We start from the raw sequence: 10,939 nt of genomic DNA, 5'->3' as shown, positions 1-10,939 counted from the left end.
TATGCATATATATATATATATATATTCCTTTAAATTAATCTCCAAAGTGTAAAAAAGTATGAAGAAAAAATGCATAAGCACTTCTCATTCATACTGGAAAGTAACAACAAAAAGGTAATATTTGATTTGCCTGGTTTTTTTTTTCTTCCTGTCTCAGGTCCGCACCAGTGTCCTACCTGATCACAAGGAGCCAAGAGCAGATGTTGGAGTAAGCAATTTTTTTTTCACTAATTGATACCTTTTTCACCTTGTCAGCAGACGCAGACATCCAATGAAGAGAAATGGTGTTCTGCCTAACTGCTAAACATGAGTTGGCAAGCTTTTTTTTTTTTTTTTAATAGGAGAAGTTGAGTTAAATGAATAAAAAAATCAAGGAAGGAGTAATAGTCTCAGTGGCTGATGTAATCCCATTCACATGTCTTGTTAAAATCCTTTTCAACTGAAATGATCCTGAGGCAAGCACAAGTAGCTAGACTTCCTGCTACTACCATGCCAGCAATCTGGATGAAACTGAGAGCTTGGAATCATGTTGCCTCAGTGAGCCAGCGCTGTTGCCTTCTGGTTTTCATGTGCAGAGTATAAAAATTTCTGCTGTAGGAGTTGCTATTCGGTTCACTTTAAGAAAACACGCTGGTGACATATGGAGGACTTTTTCTGTGTAGGTCTGGAGTACTTTTGGCAAAGGTATTGGGATGTCATTTCTAGGTCTGAGGCAGCTAGAACCTCACAGATAATTTGGACACCCCAAAGGGGTGGGAAATGTTGGTCCTTCGAGATCCAAGTAAGGGAAGACCAAACACCAACTGGGGCAGACATCAGACCTATGTCTGCAAACTTTTAAAATAACAAGATTTTTAAATTCTTAGTCTAAGATGTTGACTTTCCAGCATCACCAGGGCTTCCTTGGCATAGTTTTCAGAACTTTTGCTAGTGTTTGAAAAATATGTGGCTTGGCAGGAAGTTCAATCTTAGTGAAATAATCGATGTGTTTCAACTTTTCATATAGCCATTACTGTTCTCTTGGATAGCTGGCACTATTCATCAAACTACTCAAGGCACGTATGTTAAAATTTATAATCATAAGTACCCCACTAGCAAAATTGCAGAGGAACATTACTCTGTAATTAGCATTACAGCAGCACTTCTGTTTAAAGCCTACTTTTCAAGCTTCTACAAGTCACATGTGCAAAGTTAGATTGATTTGTGGACTGCAAGTTTGGGGCCAAGGGTAGACTATTTGTATCTAAATCAGTTTGGAAAAAGTATTCTCGAGCGTTGTTTGAAATTAGATCCCTTGAACATAAACATAACTTTTCATTTGTGTCAAGGGATCATTCAGAATTTTATTTAATTTTACAAATAACTCCGAGTTGCATTGCCAGGCAAAGAAAATTTTATTCTAAATAAGAATAGAATTATGAAACAAACAAATAAGTGGAATTTTTAAGCCCATAGAATTATTTACCTTTAATTTCACGACCCTGGAGAACTAGATATAGCACTCAGAGGTGGTTAGTGGGTGCAATAGCCAAAACTCCTAGATTGTATGAGAGCACAGTGTAAGTGCTTCTTAGCCCTGATTGTATGAGAACTTCTACTTAGGATTCTTAAATGAGTTTATAGTTTTATTGTGCTCCAGTAAGAAACCCCAAGTGACCCAACCCATGCCAGTATTGTTTCAAATATCCATATCCCTCTTTCAGAGGGTGAGGTTGCAAACACAAGTTCTCAAATGCCATGAATTGCCAGAATAAAGGCTGCTATTTACATTGTGCTGCGGAATGAGTTCTTATTGTACTAGGAAGGATATGCTCTTGTAAGAAGATAACTAACCTGACCTAACCATGCCACCATGGAGTTTTAGTGAAGAAACACTGTCATGTTGAGTGATGTAAAGAAAGAACAATCTGTGTGTTCACTACAAGGCTGTTTATCACCATGTGTCACACCTGGACATGTTTCATTTTGGCAGTGAAAACTAACCATGATTTCTGCTTGCACAATCGCAGTATTTTTCTTTATGTATTTCCTATAAGCCTTTTTTCTTCCTTACTTTCTGTTCAGCACTTCCCAGATCCTCTATTTTCTCAGCCTTCCCTAGATTCTCAGCTTGCATCTGTTTTCTCTTGCTGCTTCAGTGCCAACCAAAGCACAGGGAATCCAAGCCTATGTCATTGATAGGAATGAGCGATAACTGATGACTTCATTTACCAAGTTGGAGACCAGTGTTGGAGCTTACCTAAACTGAGAATTGTGATTTGAACTGCACTTCTTTATGCAAGAAAACCTATCTTAGTCTAGAGCTTTATTGTTACCAGAGGAAGTTACGCTTCTCAGTAGCAACAAATTATCATCTATTTTTTCCTTTTCTCTCTGCATGCAGCCTACGTTGACTCAGAGTAATTGCATTCTTCTTGAATTTGTATATATATCCAAGAACATAAATAATTTATTCTGAAATTTTACTTTGCCATTCCAACAGTTGTGTAAAATTAGTATAATGTAATAAAACAAACTTTGTGTACTACTTATTTTTTTCTTGCAAAAATTCAACATAATCTTCTCTTTGTACTTTATTCAGAGCAAGTGATAGTGAGCTTTATATTTGAAAGATAAATGGGTAGAAGATGGTTGTACGCTGTTATTTTCTTTCCCGTTGATCTTAGGGCAAAGATACTACTGTTGGCCAGGTTGACTAAAGGCAATTTTAGTGATGTGCAGTAGGATATGAGAGGATGGTAAAAAATAACCAAAAAGCAGAAAAAGATTAATTTGTTTTCCTCTTTGCACTATTTGTTTGGCGATGTGTGAAAGTGATTTTGATAAAAGGAAGAGATACAGTGGTGTAGCTTAATTGAGCTTTAGACATTCTAGTTTCACTAACACATTTCTCTGCACTTCTTCTGCAGTGGTCCATCGTACAATAGAAATAAAAGAAACAAGTACTTACAAACCCTGCCATAAACTTGACAAATATAACATTTCTATTAATAAACACGCACTGAACTCAGTGTAAAAATACCTTCTTAACAAATAGATTACTATATGGAATACATAAATGGTAATGCCTTAAACTTCAGAAAAAAACGTAGCAAGAACAACTTTGGTAAAATACTGACTCTTTAGCATTTTTTGTTATCTAGAAATTAGAAATACAGAAAGATGAAGATACAAAATGCAAATACTTGTACTGAACAAAAATTTGCCTGTGGCTGTACAATTTACAGCCCATTATTTTGTCAAGTTGTCAGTCTGTTTCCTACTGAGATTTCTGTCTGTAAAACCAGAATTGAACAGTTTACTGATAATCGTGCTACAGATGGATTTAAAAATTTCTACTGGGTAGTATGTCACACTAGTAGTATGTATTGGAATGTAATGTTTTTCTAGGTACCAAAGAAAGATTTTGAAGTGTGAGACCATAAAAAGTAACAATGAAAACTTCCAAAAATCAATGGAGATGTTCACTTTTCTTTCTGCTTTGTTTTGTAGCGAAGCTTCTTGGGCTGTGCAACATTTAGAGTAGGAGACTTGGTGAAGTCAAAGGATCAACAGTTAACCCTTACCCTCAGGTGAGTGTTTTCCTCTGTTGTAAAACATGTTGAATTAATAACCCGTGGCATTTGATGATTGCTGCTTGACTGTGGTTGAAACTCCATATTACTTCAGGTATATTAGATGTCAGCTTGAAGTGCTTCTGTTTCTACCATGCACAAAGTCAAAATGAAATACCAGTTCTTTAAGCTGGAGCTTGCTATATGTCAGATTAGAAAAGGTTAGTAATTTTTTTGTATGATAACCTATGAAGGATTGCAGGGAACTTGAAGTAGGGGATGTTCTTTCAAATTTTCCTTTGGAAAGGAGCATAAGGTTCTCAGCTTCATTTGGTTTGTGTGGTTTGAAGAACTAACAGTGTACAGTTTGCTGATTTGGTTACTAGGCATGTTTAAAGACAGTGGACCTAATGACTCAAAGCTTCACTCATGTGAGATTGGTTGCAACCTCCAAAACCCATTGTTACTTGCAGCCAAACTCACATGGCAGTGGGGGATGATGTACATGTCTAATTAGTGACACAGGGTATAGAGCTGCAACAGGGTCAGAGCCAGTGTTCGACAGCTAAGGCTGAGCTGAACAGATATTTCTTAAAGCTGTGCAATGAAGAAGAAAATTCAGTTTTCGCCTGGTACTGACTTGTATGGCTTAAGATGAATCAAGACACATATCAAGACTTTTTGAAGATTAGGAGAAACCTTTTAGGCTGTGACCTTCAGAATTAATTCATTGGACTTTTTATAGTGCAGGGATTTTGTTGAGCTTATTTTTGCAAGCACAATGGAGGCTTATTTGGGATTACTGGGTAGGTACAGGTAAGCTCCACAGAGCAAGTACCCAAACATACTGTGTTTTGACATAGGCAAAATCTTGGGAGGATAGCAGCTGTGACTAGGCAAACTGAGACACAGGGTGGCATCTTCTAGTTTATGTTCTGCCTGTGATATTGTACATAGCTGCTGTAGCGAAGTTGTGTTGCATTCTTTATTCTGTGCACATGAAGCCAGCCTTGATTTGTCTGAAGGCCCAAATTATGACCTATTCAGTGGTGTTACAGTAGTTTCCCCTATGTCAAGGACACTGCATTTTTTTGAAAGGGAAATTTCTTGAGGTATTTTGGTTTTATTACTGCACCTGCCTTCCTCCTATAAGAATAGTGGCTGCATATGTGTGTGTAGTTTAAAGGGCAAAGTTAACAAAATGTCTTGATTTAAATTTCTCCCAAACATAGGAAATGCCATGCTTAACAAGCAGATAACTGTTTTCTAACGAAGAAAACAGATCTGATAAAATGTGAACTCTCAATGGAAATGTATGGCTAGATAAACAAATTTCTTTTTGGTTGGGTCTTTTGTTCTTTGGGACAAACTGTGCTTGTCTTTTTGACATTGAAAACTTGATCTGAAAGAATGCCTCTGACAAGTGCCATAATAATTGACAGAATGTAAAGTTTCAGGAAACTTTGAAAAGAAACAAATTATTTTGTATCTAACCCATCTAATTTGCAAACAAAAATTCAGATAGATAACTAAAAAGCAATAGATGTCAGATTGCCAGGTTTGTTTCAGCTGAACTTCTAAGCCTTTTCACATTTCCTTTTAATTAGTATTTTTAGTCTTGTATGTGCAGCAAAAAATAGAAGACAAACATTATGCCTATTCAAATTAATTTACAGATACGTTAAATAATAGTTTTTAGTTGGTTGAAATTTTTTTCTTTTTTTAAGAAAAAAAAAATCCTAAGCTTTTAAATGTGGGATTGTTTCCCAATTATGGCTATTCAGCAGCACAAAATCAGCAGAAATCATCCATGTTTAACCAGAGCAGTCTAGTAATCGAAACTTGCTTTCCTCTAATTGCCCTACTGTATTAGTACCCCTTGGGAGGATAGGGGATATACCAAGGGCCTTGTCAGAGTGTACAGTTCTGTTTAATTCTTGTTGATGCTTGTGATTTAGAGGTATTTCTTTGTTAGATTGAAAGTAGACATTTAAGGATCTGGAAATAGTTCTGTAGTGTGCCCGTAAATATTGGTATAATTGTAGAATCTGGTTACTTTTTCAATGGGGTTTTTTTTATTATTATGTCTTGCCACTGTCTTTATGACATACAATGTAACAATATTAAAGTATTTTAAAAGGAATATTCTTGTATTTTCCTCAGTTATTTTTGGGAAGGCTGGCATACATTTGTATTTCCTTACTGTTGACAAACGGTGCTCTGCTTTTTCCCCCTCTCCCCACAGTTGCAACTTAGTAGTGACTAGGGACACAAGTTAAAAAAACCTCTGGAAAATAAGTTTTGTTTTGATTGCCTTTTCTTCTCTAAAAAGGTGCCCTAAAATGATGACTTAGTTTTTATTGTAGATGTGGGTGCCTGTATAATAATCAAAACCTGAATAGGTCAATTTGTAGAATTGCTTTGATGCTGACAGTGTACACAGCTGAAGTTGGCAGAGGAATTTGGTTACTGGAGACTTGGGATTGCAGTTTCCAATGTGAAATTTATAAAAACAGAAATGCCTTCTATAGATTTGGATGTTTCATTTTGCAATGGTTATGCAATACCACTTGCTTCCAGCTTTCTCATAGGCTTGTGATGATGAACAGGATAAAATGGGCTATTGAATAAAACAAAAGCCATATTCAGTAGCAGAATATTTCTTAGTATTGACTATACGTTGCACTGCATCCAATTAAAAAAGCAGCATACATCCTTTTCTCTTTGTAAATGAGGTTTGGGTACAATGATTGCTATTCTAGTAATTAATACAGGTCTTTTTTTAGTTGATTTACATTTTAAGTTCAGTTTAGAGGACCTATTTGCCATGTCTTTCTTTTAAGAAATGTGGGTGTCTTTGCTTGGTTGAGGTCTATAACCTATTGTAAAGGGCTAGCAATTAGTACTTCCATTAGCTGCTTCCCCTGTGATGGTAGTTTGCCCTATTTCCATGAAGGTACTCTTTAGCTTGCATGATTTTGGTATAATTTCCAGTAAGTTACATGTAAGAAGCAGCAAATGGAAAAAAAAATAGTACTCTTTTACGTTTTTGTAAAAACAAGGTCCATCTGTCTGAAATGCTCCTCTTAGTACAGAAGTGTAAGTAGGCTACTCTAATATGAAACTGGGGTAATATCAATACCACGTGGATCCTTTGCCTCCTGTAAGCAGGAATTTTATAGTGATGGACCTAACCATACAAAAAGAAGAACTTGGATGGAGTTGCATGAATTATACAGCTTATCTGAGAAAATGTGCCTGTAGATGTCTGTTAATTGTGTATTCTGTAGACTTTCTTTAAACTTGTGGCTGTACTACTTTTCAATATTGCAATTTCAAACTTTTCAATATTGCACAAGGTTAAATCAATAAAACAAGAGTCTATATGTATTTTAATTTATTTATGGAGGGGGGGGGAGTGGGGAGAGATGTGTGTGTGTGTGGAATTGGTCCTCTTTTATTGTTTTGACTTCTCTACACTAATGAGAATAGCAGCCAGCCTGTTGTGGTTTAAGCTCAGTGGGCAACTGAGCACCATGTGGCCGCTCACTCATTCCTCATCCCCCAGTGGAGTGAGGAGGAGAAAATATAACAAAAGGCTTATGGATCAAGGCAAAGAACAGGAAGGGATCACTCACTACTTACGGTTGTGGGGAAAAACCAGACTCAACTTGGGGAAAAACAAAACAATTTAATTTGTTACCAGTAAAATCAGAGTAGAATAATGAAAGGTACAACCAGATCTTAAAATCAACACTTTCCCCCACCCCTCCCTTCTTCCCAGGCTCAGCTTTGCTCCTGGTGTCTTTACCTCCTCCCTCACAGCGGCACAGGGGGATGGGAATGGCGGTTGTGGTCAGTTCACCACATGCTGTTCCTACTGTTCCTTCCTCTTCAGAGGTGAGGAGGGCTCCTCACACTCTTCCTCTGCTTCCACGTGGTGTCCCTCCCACAGGATACAGTCATGAACTTCTCTGTGGGTCTGCCCATGGCTGCAAGTTTCCTCACGAACTGCTCAGGTGTGAGCTCCCCTTCTGCGTGGTGCAGTCCTTCCCACGGACTGATCAGGAATATCTGATGCTTTCTCATTTGTCCAGAAAACTTTGGTGGTTGCAATTGGGTTAGTCATTTGATCAGACTTCCTTGGTTTCCTGTGTGGCTTTGACCTTTTGAACAACGTCTATTTATCTATCACTCTGCTTTTTTTAGCTGTCTTATTTTCATTAATCTTAGACAGGACCAAACTTATTTCCTTTAATTAAAGTAGATAAACCATAGTTATTTTTGGAAAGTTAAAAAAAAAAACCCAGCTCCCAAGACCTCATCATATGATGTCCCCCTAACTTCCCTCCCTCCTAACATTGTCCCCTAAACAGCCTGCAGTTCAGTGGGCCAGAAGGCATGTAGCCATACTTGAATAGGAGTTACAGTCACAATGTTTAACTAACTAGAGAAAATCTGAAAGCATGTCACTATTTTTTGCAGTAATTTATGTACTTATAACTTTCTTAGCAAATGATTACTATAAAATACTATATATTAAGCTGCTTTTCCCTATTAAAATTCAGTATAAGTCTGCCTACAGTTAATTTCAGGATGGAGACCAAGTGAAACTGTTTTTCGGCTGCTTCATGTCATGTCATCCACCACAGGAAGCAGGTGAACAATGGCCTGGCTTTGTAAGCCAGGCAAATCTCCCATAAAGTTGAGGAGAAACTTGTTTTAACATGAAGCTTAATCAACAGTACATTGAAATAATGAAAACTGAGAAGAAACTGAACAGCGCAAAACTTCCTTTATTTATCTTAGAATGCAACAGAATGTTATTTACCAGTGGACTTGTTTAAAAACAGTATTGATTGCAATAGACTCCACTGTGAATTCACAGAATAAACATTTCTAATTCATTGCGATAGTTTTGTTCTTGCATATTTCAAAATATATTGCATTAGTGGAGAAAATTATGGCAGTATGTATTTTAGTGTGTACTAATTGCATTTGTTGTGTATTATGCATTGGAGAAAGGGGCTGCCTCCTAGACTGAAAATCTTTCAGTTCACTTTTCAGGCAGTCACTCACTTTGTCATTTATAATTAACACAGCTATGCAAATACACAGTCTGCTTCTCTTTTTCTGTGTGTTCTTGAGCTTTTTTTTTTTTTTTGAAGAAAGATATGGCCATGGCAACCAATTAGCAGGCCTAAATTTGCATATTCAACATGCAGTACTGAAGCTCAAGAACAACATTAGAAGCAAATGGCTGCTGTTTTCAGTCCATCTATCTCACCTGCTTTTCCACTGCTAGCTGGTTACCTACTTTCTCTCTGGATGATCAACCTTTTATCGCCAGAAATATTAAGATGAGCAGATATTCTTGCTGCTCGTGATGGTGCTGGCTAGCTCCTTTCCTCATATATGAGGAAACTGATATTAACCTATTGATTCTTAAGAACTTGGGATGGTAAGGAAATCTATGTGTGTAGTAAACTTTACATTCATATTAGAAACATTAGTAAGTAATTGTGGTTTTAAACTTGGGCAGATTTCATTACAGCTTCAAAAGACTGGGTTTGGCTCAGCAAGTAGAACAACAGTGTTGCTTTTAGTATTGATAGTAGTATTATTTTTAAGTTCAAAATATACTGTTTCACTCAGAATCACCTCCCCAAGGTTCATCAGAAAGTGGTACCTTGGTGACTCCAGCTTAGGTGAATGAGAACTGTCACAGGACTATGGGTGTGGGAGGTGGAAGGAGCACTGCAGTATGCAGTCACGTTGGACTGAATGGTTAAGGATAGACCAAAACATTGCCAACTTTGCTGCCAAAGCCTGCATCCTATGATACTGCATTCTAAATCTGATTTAGAAATCACTCTTCCAACACTTTGTCTGCTTTTCATTAGTCGTATTCCAAATGCACATGCTCTGTGGACAGATACCAGTCAATTAGTGCTCCTTGTTCTAGGCAGCAGTTTTCCAATCCATTAACCAGCTAAAGTTGGAGCCCTATATGGGCTTTCTTCACAATGACATGTTTTTATATTCTTCTTGCTGTATTCTCTGTCCCCACTGTCCCTACACAGGTTTGTCAGGGTACGAACCTTTGTCCTGTGCATGTATAACATATCTTGTCTTGTGACTGTAAACAATTTGATGCAAGGACAGTCTTCACTGCACCATGTGAGTGCAGAGTGCACTTTTCAGCTTTATTAAACTACAGCAAATAAGCTGATTCTAACCTAATGCATTAAGAAGTATCCTAAAACCAGTTAGTTATTCTCCTGATGCTCTCTTGAACAGTCTGTATGTGTGAGATTGTTTCCTCTCTGTCCAGGAAAATGGCATGAAGCGTATACATGTGTGTGTGTGCACAATACTGTTTCTCTTACTGCAAAGTAGATTTTTATCTTTATTTGAGTGATCACTAGACTTTTTTATTTTTCCCATAGCATAATTTCTGTTTCTCACTTTCAATTTTCTTTCAAGTGATATTTTAATCTCATGATGTTGCTTGAAAGTTTTAAATGCATGACATGTCTGTTTGAAGACTGTCATGCTCCAGTGATATTTTAAATTCACAATGTCTTGCACATCTAATGACAGTTTCTTCCTGGACATATATAGAGTTCTTTGTTGATCTGCGTGCCTGTAGCATTCAAAATAAACTTTGAGGGTTTTTGTTTTTTAGACTGTGTTTTCCTGTTTCCATGTGGAAGGATCAGAGAACTGGAGTAAAACTACAATGCGACAGTCCTACTGCTTTGTTTACCATCTCTTGTAGATACTGCATGTTTCATATCGTAATATTAGATGTATATTAGACTAGAACAGGAGTTATTCTGAGAATAAAAGTCACTGAAAAAATTATATAAAGTCAAATTAGATCAATCTTTTTTATAAAATGTGTATGAATGAAGCTTTCAAATACACATTGCTGCTTGTACAGGCAAGCAACACAGTGCTCACCGCTGTACTGAGGTCAGGTCTCTAATATCAGCAGTGAGGGGGAATATTTAGTGTTATAAAGAAAGGAAGACAAGGACTGATAAAGCATAACTGATATTTCCATTTTTATTTTGTTTTACTTGAGCAGCATGCCTTGCTTGCTTGTGTCAGTTAATTTGCAGATTGAGCTCCATTTTGCTCAACATTTGTTTATACTTTTAATTTGCTCTCATGTAATTTTAAATCACATCTGTTTTATGTAGGTCAGTCTCAGACTTGCAGGTCACTTTGGCCTTAGAAAAATGTGTTCCTTAAAAATAGATGGGTAGGATTTTACTTCTGAAAGTCAAATGAATGCAACCTTTTCCTTTCAGGTCAGGATAACAGCAAAGTGCTGTCGTATATTTAAGTCAGCCTGGTAATGAGGTTGTCCATTTGAC

The 10,939-nt window shown here is 37.0% G+C and overlaps 1 protein-coding gene across 1 annotated transcript in view; it reads left to right on the top strand.

The window, feature by feature from the left end:
- Positions 1–157: 157 nt before the first annotated feature.
- LOC104543701 (type II inositol 3,4-bisphosphate 4-phosphatase-like) overlaps positions 158–10,939 on the top strand; it is a gene marked incomplete at its 5' end in the record, with an annotated part of 41,002 nt that continues 30,220 nt past the window's right edge. Inside the window, 2 exons of the mRNA XM_010188370.1 lie at positions 158–208; positions 3,493–3,572. Of these exons, the coding sequence (XP_010186672.1) occupies positions 158–208; positions 3,493–3,572 (131 nt within the window). The remainder of the gene's footprint in view (positions 209–3,492; positions 3,573–10,939) is intronic.

The sequence above is a fragment of the Mesitornis unicolor genome, unplaced genomic scaffold, assembly GCF_000695765.1.
Source record: "Mesitornis unicolor isolate BGI_N332 unplaced genomic scaffold, ASM69576v1 scaffold24437, whole genome shotgun sequence".
Lineage (NCBI taxonomy): Eukaryota > Metazoa > Chordata > Aves > Mesitornithiformes > Mesitornithidae > Mesitornis > Mesitornis unicolor.
Note: the sequence above shows the minus strand (reverse complement) of the source record. Positions and strands in the feature narration are given on the sequence as shown.